Raw genomic sequence first — 21,909 nt, 5'->3', positions numbered from 1 at the left:
CCATCTTCGTAAACACATGAAAATATGTAAAAAGTTTTTTGACTGAAATATGCACAGGCTCCACCTGGAAGGATCCCCAAGTAGCTGAGGAACGGGTGGCTGGAAGATGGAAGGAGGGACATGATTCTCTCTGCACATCCTCTTTGACATCTGTGTCATGTGACAGGTATGACCTGTTCCATTTCAGGCGATGTGATCTCTCTCCTGTTCCCATCACTGCCTACCCACACTGAGGACTGATGACTAAGGAAGTCTCCCCACTGATACACAAGAAGACCGGGCAGAGAAACGTCAGGCCTGATAAAGCTGGAAGAAAGGGACACAGGAGATGCTGTCCTCTCTCCTCTTCCTTCTGTCACTGCCCGAGTGCTAACATCCCACCAGAAGGCAGGGCTCTGGCAGCCAGCTCTGACGGTGGAGACAGTCTCTGCTGTCTCTTCTTTCCGGAGCTTCCTCACTGCCCACCAATGACCTTGTCCTCATGGGGTACAAACTGGAGTCCCACGAACTGGCTCCAGGTCCCAGCTTTGAATTCTCATTCATCCCTGTGAACAACACGTCCTCCAAGCACACATTTGGCACCATCCTTGGGACTGGGCTCAACAGTGAGTGAGACAGGCAAGCACTTGCCTTTTCAGACCTTAACAATGGAACTGAGAAGTGCTTTAGATGACCAGTGCTACTCACACGAGCCCACTGCTCATTTTGTAGGAATTTTGTGGACTGCTGGTTAAACACAGCCTCTGTTAAAGAATACAGAATCCAACAATGTACCAATCCCAGCAATGACACCAAGAGCTGAAAACACAGCACTACCATAATCAGCAGTGCTGAAGGTGAAAGCGGGTTCAATTTACTGAATGTGATCTGTACAAGGGTGAGAAATAGTCTAACAGTAGATCACATGTCAGATTCGGGGCAATCAAGTTATCAGGAAAAGAATTAGCAGATGGACAAGAACTAGCACTTGTCAAAACAACATCAAGCATAGGTTTGTCAAAAATTAACAAATGCATTCTGGCTATATACTGGCTATATGGAATTTATAATAATAAACATGGACATTTTGTATTATTTGTCAATTGTTACATATTCTTTACATCAGTAAGATTTATAATAAATGTTATATATATATATATCTCCATGTGTATATTATATATATGTATATATATATATGTATATAAGTATATACACATACACATATTTCAATTCACTGTGAACTGACCTATGCTACCTTGAGCCTAACTTCTCTAAACTCTAGTTTCCCAATCTGAAAAAGAAACAAACAAAAAAAAACCCTCTTTCCACCTACCTTCAAGGGTCAAAAAAGAAACTCTAAGTTATAAAGTTGAACCCTAATTGTTTCCAACATCCTGATTTTTCCCATCTCACGGTGGCTGATTTTTAAATATATACTCCCCACAACTGTCCCCTTGTCTTTGGCTTTCGAGCAGCTGTCTTCTTGCCTGTAACCTCTTTTTTATCACAGGAAGAAATGCTACCTGAGAAACAAAAGCTTCTCTGCCCTGGAAACTGCTCTGGTTCCAGGTGTCCCTGTCCTCCAGAGCAGGGGTCCCCCATGCTGGCAGTCCCCTCTCTTGCTCCCTGAGTGAGGAGGCTAATTGACACCTTGTCGTAAGGCTGGCAACGTGCCCAAATCCTCCGCAGCAGAAACCCATTTTCTCATCAATCCGTTTACACGATTCCACCGGAGCCCTCCACTTCTCTCTGGGTGCAACTCCAAGCGCCTCCTGGAGAACTAATTATAAACCATAATTAAATACTATCTTTTCAGAACACATGATACACCTTTCTACTTGCACTCGAATCAATTAAAATGTGGTGAGGAAGAAGTCAATTCTATATTCAGACCTCCTTTTTCCTTTTTGAAGTCCCAGTTTTCCAGCATCGTAAAAAAACAGAGCAAACTTGACGGGACTGACAGCAGGGAGACTGCCAATTGCAGAGAGGTTTAACACCAAGTCCCATGGGTTTTCACTTTTAAATTACAAATATTCTAGGGCAAACAGTTCTGCCGTAGAGGCTCCATTCAGAGACTCAGCGCACACGTGGGCTGCTTTCTCTAAGGGCCACACAAGCTGTGATGTGGGCACATTAGTATCTGGTGCCTATCACCTCTGATACCTACTTTCCCTTCGGTAACTGATATGGGTCAACCACAGCTTACTCCCACTAGGCTCCACCATGCTTTAAAATTAAAAAAAAAAAAAAAAAAAAAAAAAAGACAATGAGAATAGGTAACAAGGTAAAGAAAAAAAAAAAAAGCACCACCAGATTTGGAGGAAATTATCAGGATGCCATGATGGAAAGGACATAGCCATTTGGTCCATTCCCTACTCTCCAGCGAGCTACTGACACTGGGACCCACTCTGTACCTTTAAGGGGCTGATGTTACCCAGGGCTATTCCAAGGATGAAAACATACTATGCTCCTTAAGGAAGTTTTTAGTGATGACTTCAGTTCAGTTCAGTTCAGTCGCTCAGTCATGTCCGACTCTTTGCGACCCCGCAAATTGCAGCACGCCAGGCCTCCCTGACTTAGCCACCTTTAAAACTCATAGGAGCTACGGTACAGTCCTGCATTTCAGAATTCTGTTGATTATGGCCAATGAAGGGAACTGATCACCAAACAACAGGTACTTCTGGAATACTTTCTCTGCACAAGATGCTGGGAACAAAAGAACCATGACAACTTAAGTGGCTTACAATACAGGGAAGATACACACACCGAAGAGAGCCTCTTGATGAAAGTGAAAGAGGAGAGTGAAAAAGTTGGCTTAAAACTCAACATTCAGAAAACTAAGATCATGGCATCTGGTCCCATTACTTCATGGCAAATAGATGGGGAAACAGTGGAAACAGTGACAGAACTTTTTTGAGGGGGCTCCAAAATCACTGCAGATGTTAACTGCAGCCATGGAATTAAAAGATGCTTGCTCCTTGGAAGAAATGTTATGACCAACCTAGACGGCATATTAAAAAGCAGAGGCATTACTTTGCCAACAAAGGTCTGTCTAGGCTATGGTTTTTCCAGTGGTCATGTATGGACATGAGAGTTGGACTATAAAGAAAGCTGAGCACCGAAGAATTGATGCTTTTGAACTGTGGTGTTGGAGAAGACTCTTGAGAGTACCTTGGACTGCAGGGAGATCCAACCTGTCCATCCTAAAGGAGATCAGTCCTGGGTGTTCATTGAAAGGACTGATGCTGAAGCTGAAACTCCAACTGGCCACCTGATGGGAAGAGCTGACTTATTTGAAAAGACCCTGATGCTGGGATAGATTGAGGGCAGAAGGAGAAGGGGACGACAGAGGATGAGATGGTTGGACAGCATCCCCGACTCAATGGACATAAATCTGAGTAAACTCCGGGAGTTGGTGATGGACATGGAGGCCTGGCGTGCTGCAGTCCACGGGGTTGCAAAGAGTTGGACACGACTGAGCGACTGAACTGAACGGAAGTGAACACACACAGAGGGACAGCCAGCAATGCAACATGGAGGGTCCAAATGCTGGATGACTGTGCCAAAGAGGAAGTATCCAAGTGTTTGCAAGAGGAAGGAACACTTTGCAAGGGCATGGTCAAGAGTGACTTCCTGGGACAAATGGAATGGAGACCCAGTATTCAGAGTAGAGAGGTGGGTCCTGCATGCTGACAGTACAGATTCTGAGCACCTGCACCAACAGAGGGGAACAGTTTCCATGACAAACCCACTGTTATTTCACAGCTGTAATTAGTGGACGTCCCTCTCCTCCATCCGTCCATACAGCTAGCTGCCCCCAAATCTGTTCTTCATTCTTCTCTGCCCAGCCAGAGGCTGCCCCACATCCTGGCCCACCCTGGCTCCCTGCAGGAGGTCAACAGGAAGAACAGGTGTTCTTCCCCGGCATGGCATGTGCTAATGGCCCTCCTCGGTCGCTCCAGCTCAGCCCTAGGTGAAGTATCATCTTCCCAGAGAGTGTGTACTTGGCCATTCTTCACTGTGACCATCAAGAGTGGGCTCACTTCCCACCAGTCCCCTGACTGACCCATTTCCCTTCCCCACCATGTCCTCCCAATCAGCCCGGGTCCTTTCACATCCTCCACTACTGACAAGCTCCTTGGGTAAACTCCACATAAATGCCCCGTCCCCCAGGGAGCTGGGAGAGGGCAGAAAGCATTCTTCACACCTCTTGCCACATCCTAAGACCCAACCTTTCATCTTCAAAAGCCCCCTGCCAGAAGGAGGAGATATGGGAGGCAATAACTAACCTCTGTGGGTTTCCCACAGTCTCACAGCATGCTATGCTATCCAGTCTGTTGCAGAGGCTGGAACCACACTGCAGGCTTAAGAGAATGTAAAGTGATTAAAAAGCAAGAAGTTAAAAAAAAATAAAAAATAAAAAGCAAGGAGTTGGGAAGATCCCTGGAGAAGAATACCCAATCCATATTCTTGGCTGGAGAATTCCATGGACAGAGGAGCATGGCGGGCTATAGTCCATGAGTCACAAGGAGTCGGACACGACTGAGCAACTAACACACTTTTCTCTAGCTCTAACTAAAAATCAGAGATCAGTATTAAATAGAAAACCACATAGCTATTCAGGTTAAAAACAGAGTCAGGGAGACAGTAGCAGAAGGCCACCCTTGGGAGAGAGCAGAGTGGACCAAGAAAGAGCAGGCCATGATGGGGACCCGGCTGAGCCATGACTCAGAGCAGCCTGCTCAGCAGGGAGTGGCAAGGCAGAAACTTCCATGTGGGCCATGGGTGGCTGTCACACTGGGTGAGCAACACCATGGAGTCTCTCCAGGTCTTACTCACTGTCTGTGTGCCACCCTATAATACTGGGACACAACAGATCTGCCCACCGCAGGGACAACATAAAGACCAGACCACAACAACACCTGCCCCAGAATTCTGGCTCACACCATCGGTAGCCTGCCCCCTTCCTTCCCCAGCTCTGGACACCCAAGGCCAATACCTACTTTCAGGGGCAGTTTCTTGACTCACTGGGTGCAGGATCCTCCTTGCCTACCACCTGTTCCAACCCCTAGGTCCATTTGTTAACACTTCCCTGTTTTGATCCTATAGCCCAGTGATTCTCAGTGGGCTGGGGTGGGGGTTAGGGTGAAAGGTTACTAGTATCCAGAGGGCAGAAGCCAGGGATGCTGGCTTCCCACAACCACAAAGAATCATCTCGACTAAAATGTCACAAGTACTGAGGTTGAAAACTTCCAATTTAAAGGAAGGAAACATGTATTGAACCTGTCATATGCTAGGCATTGCTCTGAATGTTTTAAAGTTCTTTGAACTTCCCCCTTCCATGACAGTGGCAGAGGAACAGGCCATAAACTAAGCCCATCACCCAATTTCCAGTCATCACTTAGCAATCTGGGGTGTCCAAAAGTTGCCTCCACTATTTTAAACACATTATCCAAAGCCAATATCTTTCTGTACCTCAGTTTTCTCATCTGTAAAATGTGGGTTACAAAACTTACCTCCAGTCACTGGTCTAGAATGGGTTCCCAGTAAATCTTAGTCTCCTAGTCTCTTCCTTCATGTCTGAGTTCCAATTTTTTTCAGGGAATAAACAAGTAGACACACACATACATACACACACACATATCCACTCAGGCACCTACCTGCTTATGTTTTTAGTCCCCACAAAATCTGAATGAATGAGTGAATAAACAAATGAACCCTCAAAGTCAGAATGGTGTCTCTTTGCTGGAACTCCAGAAACAGTTTTTCCATACTTGGTTTCTCTCACTTCTTCTTTAGGTTTTCTATAATCATTGGTTATGTAAAGTCTGTCTGCCCCACTTGGAACTCGTTGAGATAAAAGGTTCTGCCCACTACCCCAGTGTCCTACCACTGAGACATCCATCAACCCTGGATGAATGAATACGTGATGGGCGGATATCACAGCTCACGCGACAACTTTTGTTTAACAGGCCATTTATGTTGCCTATTTATAGTTAACATTGCCACTCCCTGATATTTCACCTGAACTCACCTGATAAGCCCAATTTCCAGGCATTCTTCTTTAAAAATTTGTGAGCAACTAATGTTACTGTTACAAACTACAGATATCTCTACACAAGGGGCCGTAAGAATAAGGAAGCATCCATTTAGAGTGGCCTCTTGTGAGGCCGCCATGTTCCTTGAACAAATGGGCCCCGAGTCCAGTGAACAAGGATGCACTCAAACGCGTAAGTGGGCATTCACTCCCAGCAGCTGGCAGAGCCTCACCATTAAGTAAATCCTAACAATTCAGCCTTTCAGCCACCAACCTAATAGGCTTTTCTTGGCACAGGAAACTCTGGCTTGGCCAAACACTCATTTTCACATCTTAAATCAGTACGTGTCAGAACTGAGCGGAGGCTCAGACCTGCCGTACGTCTTGCCTTCTGCAGCAAGTTCATCGTGGAATGGAACTCACACACTCATTCAGACTCCTTCCCCCATAAAGATCTGTAATAAAAATCAATGATTTGTTCGTCGGATCAAATTCCTAGTCTCTTATTCAGCTGCTTAAGACAGTTTTTTCCATTTAGAAAGCAGCTAGAAAAATGAAATTGACTTTTCAGGAAGCTACAGTACACCCCATTAAAACATGAATTTGTGTGCTGGCATACCTCAGGTTCTTAATAATGCCAGGATGACCGGGCCCCTGAGCATTTCTGAGCAGCCCTCCCTCAGTTGTGCAGCTTTTAGCTGTTCTGGCTTCCCCGAAAGCATGTCTTCCCATCTTGATATGAGCTCCTCCCTCCCTCTTCCCAGAGACTCTGGGTGCCCTTTGGCAATGGCATCCCATAAGCCCCGTCTCTAGCAGCCCACTCTCAAATGCATGGCTAAATTCCTGGATAACTTGTTTCTCAGGAGTTCTGAGAATCACTGACCACACCAGAGGGCAGACCAGAGAGGGAGCCCGGCACATAAACTGAGTCCTGGGTCTGAGCCAGCTGAAACAGACAGCCAAGACGGGGCTCACAAACGACATCAAACTTGGTAGAATGAGCCCACCCTGTGGGCTGAGCCAAAGACAGCGCAGACAGAGGAGAAGAGAAGGCGGGAGGATGGAATTGAGGAGAGGTGGGAAGTAACCCCCACCCTGCCCCTAGGTGGCCAGGCCAGAACCTGGGTGAGGAGATGAGGAACTAACAGAAAAAGGCAGGCCCCTGAGACCCAGAAGCATCTGAGATCTAGAAGTCTCTCCTACCCTGTCTTAGTAAACAGCCACCCCTTCTTCAGTGCTTTCTATGTCCCTGCTACTGGGTCAAGCACCTCACACACATCACATATATCTTCACAACTACCTTCTGAGGCAGGTATGATTGTTATACCAGTTTCAGAGATGAGAAAACTGAGTCTCTCAGAAGTCAATTGCCTTTGCCAAGGTAACAGCTAGTGCTTTGTTGAGTCAGGGATGTGGGTCAAAAGCTCTGATCTATATTATCATTTCTGGATATGTACCTTCATAGTTTCCCTGGTGGCTCAGCCAGTAAAGAATCTACTGCAATGCGGGAGACCCAGGTTCAATCCCTGGGTTGGGAAGATCCCGACTGCAGTATTCTTGCCTGGAGAATTCCATGGACAGAGGAACCTGGCGGGCTACAGTCCACGGGATTGCAAAAGGTTGTACATGACCGAGAAACTAACACTTTCGAGGCAGATAAGCAAGGCCTCCTGTGCAGGTAGCTGAATCCCACCCAATGTAAGACATACAAAAAGTCAATTTGTGAAACGCACCATTCATAGGGAGAGCCAAGAATTACAGGGACAAGCCAAGGATAAAAAAATACCAGCTGCCCAGTTATTTCGGAGAAGGCAATGGCACCCCACTCCAGTACTCTTGCCTGGAAAATCCCATGGATGGAGGAGCCTGGTGGGCTGCGGTCCATGGGGTCGCTAAAAGTCGGACACGACTGAGCGACTTCACTTTCACTTTTCACTTTCATGCATTGGAGAAGGAAATGGCAACCCACTCCAGTGTTCTTGCCTGGAGAATCCCAGGGATGGGGGAGCCTGGTGGGCTGCCGTCTATGGGATCGCACAGAGTCGGATACGACTGAAGTGACTTAGCAGCAGCAGCAGCAGCCCAGTTATTTACCACAAATTAAGGATACAGAAGATAAGAAAGAGAACCTGCAGGACAAGCCTGGACAGGCTCCACAGAAGACTGCAGGCCGCCACCGGCCAGCTCACTCTGCATTTGCTTTTTAGTTCTCCAGGTTAAAACTTCTCTCTAAAGCAGACAATTTTTTTTTTAATTAAAAAAAAAAACATGTTTTCATTGCCTGCCTAGCTTGGGCCAGAGTGGAGGTGGCTCAGAGTTGGTGGGCAAGGGCCCTGGCCTTCACGGGCCTGCATCCTCCACCGGGCAGGCTGGGTGCACGCTCCGGTCAGTCAGGACCCAGCCTGCCGCAGGGCTGTGGGCAGAAGGCAGACTGCGCAATGACTGTGAGCCCCTCCCCATGGGCGCCTGGGTTCTAGACGAAATTAAAGGGGACATTGGGCCTTTTGGAAGGAGCTCTGGAGACTCAAGAATGTTGGGAGTGTGGACCCAGTAGGACTCTGGATCCTGCTCCACCGTTTCTCCAGTGGGTGCAAAATTTTAAAAAAACCAACATTTTTTTTGTTTTAATTATATGCCTCAAAGAATGTTGCTTCTGAAGATAAGGCCTACAAAGGATGGTCCACCTTAACCGGTACCATTCATAAAATTGGATGTACTCATTCAGTGCCCCAAGCATGTTTAGCAAAACCAAGGGACCTGATGCTTCTATACCGCAGCCAGGCTTCCCTTGCCTGTCCCCAACTGCATTTGCCAAGCTTGCCTATCTCTCTGTGTCAGGGAAGGGGTGGGGAGGAGAGCAAGATGATAAAGCTTCATCCTGGAAAATATTCCACTTGTTCAAATTCACTTTCTCTGCCAAACAATTGAATCAGCTGCCTGAAGCTGGTGAGGAGGCACATCTGACAGGTGTCCAAACTTTGCAGTTCGAAAAGGGTCATTGTAACTGTCTTCCCTCTATTCCAAAGGCGGTGTGAATTACATGGCAAAGAAGTGCCTAGAACAGGGTCTCAAGCACTCTTTTTATAGATTTTTCACCAAATGGGATGACACGTGAGGACTCCACTCTGATTGTACAATGTGGAAAAAGAGACATTAGGAGGAAAACAAGAGCAGAGTTGCCTTAGGTCAGGCAGGCCTTGTCCTGAGCACATGAAGCCACCACAATTATGGTCTGAAAAGAGGTGTGAGCTGGCCAGGGAAGGGGAAGGAAATAAACCTATTGTTATCCAAAGAAAGAGGAGCTCCTGAGGACATTTTGGTGGAAATTTCTGGCACTACAAACAGCAGTTTACATGCTGATTCTCAACATCAAGTGGCAAAAACAACATTTAGAAAGACAACTTTCTATATCCATATCTAAGGTGTATAGCAGAAACGCTGGCAGGCCCTGGTTTCAGATAACTGACTTAGGTAGCAGCAAAACAGTATTTTTAAGATAACAAATAACTTATTAATGTTTTTTTGACTTACCAAATTTCTAAGGACAGTTCCTCTGGGTATCAGGTGCAATTCAGCATTTGCAGCTTCAGCGGTTAGCTGTGAAAAGTGTATTCTCTACTATCCATATACCTACAGGGCCAATTGCTTTGTTTTTTTCAAGGGAAGCAGTCTATTATATAATATTAGATTCAAAAGGTTGCAGCTTTTCAACACTCTTTCAGAGACACTTATTCTGCTGCTTACCCATAAACCACAGATGGCAAAAAAAAAAAAAAAAAAAATTAGCTTTAGAGGAGGCAAAACAATTTAGAAAAACTTCTCAAAGTGGGGTGGAAACATCAGAGCAGAATCAGCACTAACTACTGATCTCTTCTCCCCCAAGCCACTCCTTCCACGTGCCAATGTATCCCTGTCACGATTCTATCCCATCACCTGAGCTGAGTCTTATCTACCCTCCCACATATATAGCCTAGTCTAAGACAGCAGTATGAGTTGCTAGGCAGACACAGACAGGCAGTTCAGAGGGAAATCTGACCCTCTTCATGATGGGACCAAAAAAGGTACTGATTACCTCACCTATGGAAAATTCTCCACTGGGAGGTGGACAAGAACATGTGGACTGAAGTAAGGTCTCAAAAATCCTGACAATTTTTACAAGTTAAAAAGGGAAGGGGTGCATGGTTCTGAAGGAAGAAAACAATGAGCGATAGAAAAATGGAAATTAGCTCATTATTTATAAGTGAAAATTCACTATATCAACTGTCCTGAGATATTTAAAAACCAGTCCCACTCATCACGTGATATCTGAGTAGGAATAATCAAAACAGTTTTGACTGAAAATGTGTCCTGCAAGAGTCCACACACAGAGCCAAGTTTTCCAGCTGAAAACCATCAGGCTTGTGAATATCAGCACCATCAACACAAACTTTTCAAACACCAGAGATCAGCAGTTCACAGCATTCATTTGTTCAAACATTATGTTCTTCCTCCAAAGTTGAAGGTGTTTTTAAAGGGGAAAAAAACCAACTTTCTCCCCACCTCCTTCCCCTCCTGATGTCTCTGAACCTAACATTATATTACTGAATAAAATTTCTCAAGCTCACAATTGAAATGTCAACAGGTAGGACACAAGGGAAAGACTCAGGGTCATTTCTCAGAGGTGAGCAACATTATACTTAAATGATCACACTGTGGTCTGTAAGCCACACGAGCTCCTAACGTCACCTCCAAAAGACAGGAGTGATAAACAAGAGTCACTAAGGATCACACCTGTCAGCTATCACAAGAGATTAGTTACCAGCACATGACTGGTTTTGTTTTGTTTTGAACTAGGATTGAAAATGAGACCAATGATTTTAGGTTATGGGTTTGGGCAAGCTCCGGGAGTTGGTGATGGACAGGGAAGCCTGGCGTGCTGCAGTCCATGGGGTTGCAAAGAGTCAGACACGAAGAGCAAGTGAATTGAACTGAACATCAAACCTAGAACGGGGATATGGCACTTTCTGTTTTACCTAAGAAATATGTACTAGTTAGTTAGTTATTTTTAAACCTATTTTAGTTAGACAATGTAGAAAAAACAAAGATCAATCACTTTTTCCTCTACTCTCTCCTAACTGTGTATTTAAAAGAATTCATTAAAAATATTAACAAAGTAATGATTGTATTTATTATAAAAAATTATACTACCATATAATCTCCTTCAAGGCTGAGGGATGATGCATTCTGTTGTGATAACTTACAACAAACCAAAGCAAAACAATTAGGTGTCACTTTCCACATATAGATTTAAACAATCATACCCCAACCTTAAACCAGACAGACTAGTGATGCTTAATGAAATGAGAAGCTGTCACTTATAGGGTGGCCTGTTAGGTAGAGCCACAACTCTCACATATTCCAAGACTCAAAGGTTAAATAATAATGAAAGTGTTCTGTGAACTTTCTGAAAAGCTAAATTATTAACTTTGAGACTTGGGTAAAACTACAGCAGGTTCTAGCGCCATTCATAACTATGGGGCACAAGCCGTTTGGAAAAGGCAAGAATGTTGCGTGTGCTGTCAAGCGCCCATGAGTGTTCTGAAATCCAAGGGTCAACCTCGGCATGGGGTAAAAATGAAAACCCACCATGAAATGGTTACTGGTTACTCCTGACCATCCTGTCCAAGCAGGTATGAAGACAGATGGGCATTAGATGGCTACCTAAACCACTTCTCTTAAATATCAACATTTCCTGGCTTCCAAAAAAAAAAGAAAATCGCCAAATCCTAAGTAGTGTGAAGAATATAATGAAAACAGTCCTGTTCAGGAGTCTAGGTCCATATCTTGCTACCTACCAACCAACTACCTCAAGAAAGCTACTGGACCTAATGTCTGATGGGATGAAACAAGAAGAAAGGATTCACTGACCGCTCAGCTTCTTCTAAGGTCTAAGTGTCCAAGGGTCTTGGGCTGCCCTTCACCAACAAAAGCTCCTCCCCTCCCCTCTACCGGTAGGAAGCTTTCTTTGTCTCCTGATCAAAAATAAGTTTTTACACTAAAATCATGCTTTATTTCATGCATATGAAATGCAAGATTAGGTTAGGTTAGGTACACAAAGAAACTGACTAGAATTAAAGGTGAAAGTTCATAACACATTCCCTGGCAGGGTGTCCCAGAGGTCAGACAACACAATCTTGACCTTGAGGTTCACCTCTCATCCCCCTACCACAGCATCTCTGAAGCTGCTCCCCTCCACCCCTCTCCTCAATGTACACACACACACACTCACACTCCAATGCCTCACATACACACACACACAGACACAGACTCACACAACAATGCCTCAAGGAAATGCACTCTGCACTTCAGAGGTTACAGATTTGCTGGGAGACCAGAGGATATGTCTGACAATGGCACCTCTTCTGACATAACACCGTATTTGCAATTACTGCAATTAATCTGAGCATCCATCTCTGTAAGCTTATTGTGTTTTTCACGGCTTTACAGGGGTGAGCCAATGCTACGGGGCTTTTAGGTTCCTAAGCAGCTGGGTGAGACACAAGTCTAGAGTAAAGAGCACAGAGGGGCCAAGAAAGCTGCTTCAGTGTTCCCTGGCTTCTCCATCAATAAGCACCTCCATACCCTACATTCCTAGGGTACGCCCCACTAGGTTCCAGTGAGCTGAATTTCTGGGTCCCCCGGAGGTCCAGAGGCACATTCCGCATTCCCAGTGCTGGCAAGCAAGCATTCAGCCCAAATGTCACTCAGCACTGCCACCACGCCCTCCCTTCACATTCTAGAAGACTATTATTAGATCTCCCTGAAATGCACAGAATTTTTAAATCCCTGTTATCTCTAATAGGTATATTCAAACTTTATCTCTCTTAAAGTTTGGCTGCCTTTCCCATCAGAGCAAACATCTGAGGGGACAAGAAAGCAGAAAGGAAAAGAGAAAACTCACAATCAGCTAGGTCCTACAGGATGATCTCACTAGTCAACCCCATGAGCCTTTGAGCCCCACTTCCAAGAAGAAAACATGCTCGGAGGTCTCTCCTTCTTCCACCCTCACTCCCATCCCCATGAGATTGCCAGTATTCTTAAGACTGATTTCTGCAGTTCACAGTAAATCAACTGAAAGATGTACTCAGACTGTCAGGGTTTATTATCAGAACAGCTCCTTATGTTGATTAAAATGCCCATGGATTTTATGCCAAAATGAGAATGTTTTAACTTTGAATTATTATCTTCCAGTGACCATCCAAACAAATGCAGAATATGTAAGGCTCCATTGTGTTTTGTTTAAAACACATCTTGTGCTTAGAAATTTTGGCTGCTTTTGCACATTACTGTTCAGCCAGAGAATGCAAAGGCAAAAGCAGCTCTTATTTTGATGAGCTGCAGTCTTTAATATCCTAAGTTCATCCCCACCAGTCATCACTTATTGAGGGTCATATGCATGTAAATATATATGGGTGTGTCCATGGTGCTTTAAGAATATTAATCCATTCATTCATTCAATCAGCAAGCATTTATTAAGCACCTAGTATCACACATCTAATTAGGCATAAGAGATAAAAAGTTATGAGAAAGTCCAAGGTCACAACCTTCTGACAAGTTGTGGGGAAAGCAGACAATCAAACCAGTAATGAGTATGCACTGTGGTAAATGCTATAATGAGGAAAAGAGGTTATTAAAAATAATATCTGGGGCAGTGACTATGTGTCCGATGTTTACAGCCACTGCCTCCAATTCTCACAACATCCTGCAAAGGTAGGTATCTTCTCACTTTCCAGTGTACCAGACTGTCCCATGCTAAACACTGCCTCTCCATCTGTGTCGGCATCCGCATCATCGTTTGTATCTCAAATCCCCATTCTGGTCTCAATATTGTACCTGCAAGCTTGCATTAACTTATTCAGGCATCGATCAAATTTTTGCCTGAAATTATAAAGCACATTGTACACCTTGGGGAGAAAAGAGACCAGAACACACTCTAAAGGAACTTTCAAGTCGGCTACATGGAGTAATACAAGAACATTAATAACACAAAGCAAAGATGGAGCATGGACCAGGCGGTCTGTGGTCACGATCAATGGAGTGCTTCAGACAAGCCATTTGGCTTCTGAAAGGGAGAAATCATTGTGGAGAGATTTATTTAGGAGGTAGGACCAAGGTCTTAAGATCACATAAGGTCAGAGAGTGGAAGAGAAACAAGGCCAGTCCTTAGCAAGGCAGTGTTCAGAGAGGTGCCCAGAAGGCTCACAGATTAGGCTGAACCAAAGCCAGGAGTGAAACTGGAGCCCGATGGTGGGGCGAGCCAGACTTCAGCTGCCCTAAGCGCCAGCTGATAAGAGATGCTAAGGCACCTGGGGCATTAAAATGACCCAGTGTAATAGCACATGCAGAAATCCACATTTGTAAGAACTCCTCCCAGAAACCACTACACATGATGGAAGCAGCTCTTCATTCCACCTCCTGGGATAGAGGCTGAGACCCAAAGGACCTCCTGGAGTCAACAGAGGTCACCAAACAATCCTCTGATGATGAAGTCCCTTTCACTGCAAGCACTTGTCTCCACTTGACTTCAAGGCCAAAGCTGTATTATTCAGAATCAGAGTAGAGAGGGTGAGGGCCGTCAGCAATGGGTCTTCCCCATGGCCCTTTTCCCACAGGCCCTTCCCCAAATTGGTAAATAGACACCTAAAAGAATATTGGGTTGCAAACCAAGTTATTAGCGTGCCTGGAATACTCACGTCTCAACCAAGTTCTGCCGATGATATCTTTGTTTGTTTAACTCCTGACTGCAGATAAAATACTTTGACATGTCTTAGATTACTTGATACTCACAACAGTCATGAAATAAGCACTAGGCCTCTAATTTTACAGATGAAGATCCTGAGGGTCGGGGAGGATAAGTGACCTATTCGAAGTTATAAAGCTACTGAGCTGTATAGCCAATTTTGGATCAGACTATCTGTCCAGTGGTCTGTCTGCTTTGTCACTACCACAAATGATCATAATACTTTATAAAGTTTTTTAGAGCTGACAAAGAGTTTTTATGGTAGTCCTGGCAGTATATACACTAATATACACAGAGACACATGCACTCTCGCCCTTGTACATACAAACTCTGTTTTCATAAAAGTAAAGTGACAATAGTAATAATCACAATACTATATTCTACTTGTTAAAAAACCCATCTTTCCTTCTCTAGCTGCGGACTTTTTTCAGCTCATTTATAAGTTGAGTAGCTATTATTTAGATTACTGCTAACGATACATGGGTGAAGTCTTAAATCCTAGATGTGGGCCTATTTGTAACTCACTCTTAGAACCACCTTGCTTTTGTGTTAAATATCTGCCCATTTCCATTTTCCACCACTAAGCTCTTGCCTCTACTCCCAATCTCCTCGCAGTGACACATGAAGCCGCATCTTTCCCAAATGTCCATCTTATGCCTGCATTTGTTTTCACGAAGTGGCAATTTCCCAGCAGACATAAAATTCACAGGACTTGAAAAAAAACTTCAAAAAAAAAAAAAACCAACTATTTACCACATTTTTAGACAAAAACAAAAGACCTATTAGACAGATGGGCACGTATCCTTTTTTTTTTTCAAAATCCCCAACCCCCAGTTTTTCAGAGCACTTCTTTGAAATTCACAGGTCACACAAATTAAAATTTTCAATAAACAATTTGTCAGTTAGTCTTGCACAGTGGGGAGAAAATTATACACAGAAATGTAGAATGAGCCAGAATCAAAGCCAACTGCTAGTGACAAACGAGCAAACCACTTCCCATAGCAGAGGCAGAGGGCCTGTCATCACACCCACGGAATAAAGGATCACAAGCTCCCCCACCAGCCACAGGGAGTCCTCATTTTTTTGTTTTTCCTTCTCATCACACATAATTCTATCAAAAGATCTTAATGAAAATAAGGTCAGCATATTTAATCTATAAAGCAGTCAACTCACCTACTTTTAACCATCTCTCTTTATGAGAGAATTTATATAATCAGGCCACACTACACAAACAGAATTTAAATATAGTTTTTCACCTTTCTCCCCTGCTCCCAAAGGAAAACTCCATGTACCACTCATCTTGCTAAAAGCCACAGGAATAAAGTGACTTAATTCTAGTTAAACCAAGTATTTCAACCACATACTCTTAAACCTTAACCTTAAACATATCCACAAAATGTGATTTTTGAGAGCTTTCCATCTTATTCATTCAGTAAATCTCCAGTATACAATAAAATTCCCCTAAGCACAAGCTCCCAGTGATGTTCTTAGTTCATACTAAAGGTATACAGAAATATTTTATACAATAACTTTAAAAACATTGCTTTTAGTCTGAACTATTACTTGAACTTGAAAAATATTTTAAACTCAACTTCAGTTCTCATAAAGTAATCTAGGGTGTGGGTGTTTTTGAATTTCCTTTTCATGGGGAAAAAGGAAGCACTGAATCAGACAACAGATGTATATGGAAAAACACTTATTTTTATACACATATTAAATAAAGACATACTTTTTTGTTTGTTTAAAGATTCTTCTGTCTACTTGACTCACAATACAAATAAACCACAGTCAAATTCCTTAGGCAGAATTTAAATTAAGATGTGAAACCTGGGTTTTCTGCTGAAGTCAGACCAGAGCACAACCCACCTTGTCAAATCCCCAGTCAAGAGGAGACCCATTCAGCCCCTCCATGTCCCCAAAGAAACCGTTCTTTGTTCACCTGGAACTGAAAGGCTCCACTTTCAGAATCACAGCTCCTGCAGCAATGGAAGTATGCTCTGAATCCAGATAGCCATATTAGACTTGCCATCAGGGATTTGTTAAAAATTTAACATTGTGAATGAAAGCAAAGCAAAGCAACCACTGACACCAACTGGGTAATTAAACTGCTGGTTCAAGGAAGTTTCCAAATCTAAACCCAACATCAACATCTGGCAAGTCTTCATGTGTGACCTACCAATACTTGTGCGTGCATGTTACTCCGAAAATTCATAAAGAGGGAAAGTATTAAGCTTTTAAAAGCCTATTAATTGGTTTGTTCTCTCTATCTGAATCACACATAAGCAGCTAACTCCAGCTCCAACTACATATCAGCGTTTGCCTCATTGTCTCAGAAGGGCAAAAGCTGACAAGAGTTATTGAAGACAATTAAATCTGTTCTTGTCCAGGGGTCTCAATCAATACACTGCATCATAATCTAACACTGAAATTGCCTCTCCACCCCCCAACCCCTTGGATGAGGTAGTTTATTTCTGGTCCCTAGTCCTTGCTGGGTTAGTAACTCTTTTCTCTATAATTTGCACATCTCCTAGAAGGAAGAGGGAGACGTCTGAATTCAAACTGCATTTGTTTACCACCCACTACCCGCAATATTATGCATTCCCACCACCCAGAAGCTTGAGCTTTCAGCAGCCCACCCCACCTGCCCCGTACCTGCCAAGTTCCTCTCCAGTGTCGTAGTAATCATCCACGTTTTCCTGCCTGAACACGGTCATGATAAACTGTCACGCGTCACCAAAGCCCAGCGCACTTCAGCTCCGCTTCCCAAACCATCACCACCACTCCTGCGCCTCCGTGGGCCCCTCATGCATCAGTCAGCAGTCCTTTAAAAAAAAAAAAAGGCAATATAATAATAAAATGACAACCCCAAAAGGAAGTACCCTTCCCCTGGGCTAAGTCTAGCTCGCTGAAGACCACCTCTCCGGAGCTGCCCCACCCCGCCGGGTGGAGAGGAGCACTCTTTGTTAAACCCCAGCATCGGGATGCCCCCAGCCCAGCGTCGCTGGCGCACTCGTGTGGCCGGGCACCGCCGCACCCCAAGCTCTGGGTCTCCGAAAGCAACGCGCGGAGCACCGATCAGAACCCGCTCCGGAAGTCGCTGGCCTCCCCGCCTCCTCTTTCTAAGCACACACGCCCACCCAGCTCCCCACCTCCAGGGGCGCCGCGGAAGAATGAAGCCCTCGCCCGGGCGGAAAGCGCCAGGCTGGAAGCATCCCTCTCCTGCCAGCAGCAGCCGCGCAGCCCCCGCGCCACCTCTCGGCGCCCGCAGCTCCCCGGCCGCCACGGCCACCTTCTCTCCTCCCTCGAGCCAAGCTGTCCCCAGAGGCACATTCCTGGCGACTCCCGCTCCGTTACCCAGCCGACCCGGCGTGCGGCCGCCCGGGGGAGCAAGGGAGGGAAGGGAGCGGCCGAGGGAGGCGCGGCCGCCGGCTCCCAGTCTCCGCGCCCCGAACACAAAGCGCCCGGCCCGCGCCACCTGTTCCCATCCGGGCGGCGGGGCTGGGGGCACCTCCCGGTGGCGATCCCACTTCTCCCGTCAGTCAAGTTTACCCTGCCTCGGCCTTCCCTGTTGTCTTGGGCGCTGCCTGGGCAAACCTCGTCGTGCCGCGGCCGCGAAAGCCAAAGCAGGCGGCGGGGCTCGGGAGGAGCTGAGAGTCGCGCGCGGCCACTCACCCGGGCGCCCGGGAGCTGCCCGGGTCCTTCCCGGGCGCTGTCGGAGGCCGACGGTAGGCGCCAGCGCCCGAGACGAGCTGGGCGGCGGCGGGAGTGCAAGGAGGCTGAGAGTGGGGGCGCGGATCCCGCGCGTCCTCCCGGCGTCGGCTCGGCCTGGCTCTCCCGCTCCGGCTCCGGAGCAGCCCCGCGGCTCCTCGCCGCCTTCCGGGCGGAGGGCGGCCGACAGGCGGCCAATAGGGACCCCGCGGGCGGGCTGGCGACACGGCCCACCCACCTCCGAGCTGCCCGGTCGGGCCGGCGCTGCAGCTGCTGCGCTGCGCTGGCTGCTCCTCCCCGCTCGGCTCTTGGGGCTCGCTGGCGCGCTCTACCGCGCACACCCCCACACCCACCCACTCACCCTACCCCCGCGCAGAGAGCGGTCGCGCGCAACGTGGGTGCCCCACCTGTGACACGCGGCTACGCTGCCCTCTTCGGCTAGGATCCAGAGGAATGCGATTCCTTCCTCCTGTAAAGGTGTTTTGAGCCCTCGGCGTGGGCCAGGCACGGTGCTTGGCACCGGAAGATCACAACAGACCATAAGTTGTTTTAAAAAATCTCTGCCCTTCTGAAACTTAGATTTTGGCAGAGAAACTAGACAATAAGTATGTAAACAAATCAATGAGATCATTTTAGAAGGGGTGGGTTCTGTGGAGACAATACTGCAGGATAACACAATAAAGAATGACAGGACAGGAGTAGACCTCATTAGGAGTTTCTCTACGGGACAGGTGTTTCGAGCTAAGATCTGGACGGTGAAAAGATATGAAACCAAAGAATAAAGGTTTGGAGTATCAGAGGCCCAATGTAACAGCAGAAACGAAGGGCTTAAGTGTGCAGTCCAATACGAATTGGTTATTGATAAGCTGAAATGTGGTTAGCCCAGAATTAGGTGTGGAAGAAGTGTGAAATATACATGGGTCTTCAAGACTTGGTATAGGGATGAAAAACATCTCTTGAATTTTTTTTATGTTAAATGCATGTTCAAATAATAGTATTTTGTACATATTGGGTTAAATAAAATATACTATGAAAATTAATGTCACTTTTTACTTTTCAAAATGCAGATATTATAAAATATGAGTACCTATGTGGCTTGCAGTTATATTTCTATGGACTGTGCTGGTCTTCTTAGAGATCCCATACCTACTGGAGATCCTTATCCATTCTCTCTGCTTCTTACCCCAGGCCCCCACCAAGCCCTGAGGTGTGAGAAACAGAGAGGATGTTTCCCTATAAGGACTGCTGTACCTGCAAGCTCAGTCATGTCTGACTCCGTGTGACTCCATGGACTGTAGCCCACCAGGCTCCTCTGTCCATGGGATTTGCCAGGCAAGAATACTGGAGTGGGTTGCAATTTCCTTCTCCAGGGGATCTTCCAGATGCAGGGGTCGAGACTTCTGAGTCTCCTGCATTGGCAGGTGGATTACTTTACCATTGAGCCACCTGGGAAGTCCATAGAGACTGCTGGGAATCCTTACACAGAGAAAAGCTCCTGTTGGAAAAATCTACCTTACTGCTGAGAGTTACTAAAACTGGTATGTGAACACACTGAGAATTCAGCTCCATGTCATTGTTCAAATTTCCAGATTTTCCAAAATGAGATGGTTTAAACTCTCTTTGTGCTGTCTCTTCAGTCGGGTCCGACTTTGTGTGACCCTATGGACTGTAGCCTGCCAGCTGTCCATGGGATTCTCCCGGCACAAAAACTAGAGTGGGTTGCCATTTCCTTCTCCAAAACTCTCTTAAGTTCAACAGAAATTCTTGGGGTAAAAAAGAATACTCCTCAGATTTTGTGTGAGACCCTCCTCTTAAAGAACATTTCATACAGTGACCCACAGAAAGGGCACACGTTCATTATGATGGAATCAAGGGAAGATTCCAAATTGGGAGGCGTTATCAACCTAAGTGATGGGTTTCAGAATTAACACAAAAGGATCTTGAGAGGTGAGAAATACAGGCAAAAATAACAACAACAACCAAAAAAAGTGATTCATTTTGGGAAAATGCAATTGAATATATCTGTTGGAGGGAGGGATTAAAAACGCAGACCTGAGTGCTTGTGGATGACTGCTTTCAGGGTAATATTTTCCTGCAAAATAAAAAGTGTGTTTTCCCAGGCAGTGAGGAGAACTGGCTCTGTTTGGTGACCAGCATGTCTTCCCTACCCTATTGGACATGCTGATCACAGTGGATTTTCTAGAGTATTAAAAAAAAAAGCACAGGCTTGGGAGTCACACAGTTGGATCTAATATTAGTGGAACCATTTAACCGTAGCTGTGAATGACCCTTATGTGAATGGCCTTAGCTGTGTCCCTTACCTCTTAGTTTCATGTCTGCACTAATTTAGGCAAGCATTTTAGACAGGGAAATGTGCCCAAAATTCAATGAAGAAGCTGAGTCTAATTCTCCTCCAAGAATATGTGTTAGCTGTGGTGGCTTGAGTCTAAGAAAATGTAGTAGAAGTTGACACCGTGTAACATCCTTCTCGGAGAAGGCAATGGCAACCCAGTCCAGTACTCTTGCCTGCAAAAGCCCATGGACAGAGGAGCCTTGTGGACTGCCGTCCATGGGGTCGCACAGGGTCAGACACGACTGAGTGACTTCACTTTCACTTTTCACTTTCATGCATTGGAGAAAGAAATGGCAACCCACTGCAGTGTTCTTGCCTGGAGAATCCCAGGGATGGCGGAACCTGGTGGGCTGCCGTCTATGGGTCGCACAGAGTCGGACACGACTGAAGCTACTTAGCAGCAGCAGCAGGAACATCCTTCTAAGTCTGGGTCATACGGTTTTAGAGTTTCTGCCTAATACCCTCTTATTCTCTCTCTCTCTTTCTCTCTCTTACTCTTGTTCTTGCCACACACTCCGGAAGCCTTCAGCTGCCATGGTTACACTGGGGCTGCCATGTGGAGGGACCATGTGGAGAGACCACAGAAAGAAAGAAACCCAAAGAAGCCAGCTGTTCCGGCCCCACCCCCACTCTCGGCTATTTGTGCCTTCACAGCCCCAATTTTGGGAGCAGAATAAAGGACTATTACCATTCTAAGTCATTATTTGGGGGTGGTTTATTATAAGGCAATAGATAATTGATATAAGTAAACTTAGCTCTTAACTTGTGCCAAATGATAATCAGATTATTCTCTTGCTTAATCTACAAACAACTCTAAATTAATTGTTTTTTCCACTTTATATTTAACCTTCTTAGTCTCACTTTCATCACCTGCAAAATGGGAACAATAAATAGACCCTTATGTTTTCCTCAGAGTTGCTGGAAGATTCTAAAGAGATGATGCATGAAACAAGGCTTTGTACATTATAAAATACATCAGAATGTTATTATTATATTTTCTATTATATTCCAAGCAAGAAGAGCTCTTAGGGACATCTCTTTCATGGAAGA

The 21,909-nt window shown here is 45.5% G+C and overlaps 1 protein-coding gene across 6 annotated transcripts in view; it reads right to left on the bottom strand.

Moving 5' to 3' along the window:
* DAPK1 (death associated protein kinase 1) overlaps positions 1-18,761 on the bottom strand; it is a 203,747-nt gene extending 184,986 nt beyond the window's left edge. The window contains exons 1-2 of one of the 6 annotated variants that reach the window (XM_043453306.1): positions 18,745-18,761; positions 17,451-17,620 (exon numbers count right to left, since the gene is read on the bottom strand). In XM_043453306.1, coding sequence (XP_043309241.1) covers positions 17,451-17,512 — 62 coding nt within the window. In that variant the 5' untranslated portion in view covers positions 17,513-17,620; positions 18,745-18,761. The other 5 variants (XM_043453301.1, XM_043453304.1, XM_043453303.1 and 2 more) reach the window with 5 other exon arrangements.
* Positions 18,762-21,909: the final 3,148 nt, after the last annotated feature.

The sequence above is a fragment of the Cervus canadensis genome, chromosome 30 (assembly GCF_019320065.1).
Source record: "Cervus canadensis isolate Bull #8, Minnesota chromosome 30, ASM1932006v1, whole genome shotgun sequence".
NCBI classification, from domain to species: domain Eukaryota; kingdom Metazoa; phylum Chordata; class Mammalia; order Artiodactyla; family Cervidae; genus Cervus; species Cervus canadensis.
The sequence above is the reverse complement of the archived record's forward strand: the minus strand, read 5'-3'. Positions and strand labels throughout refer to the sequence as shown.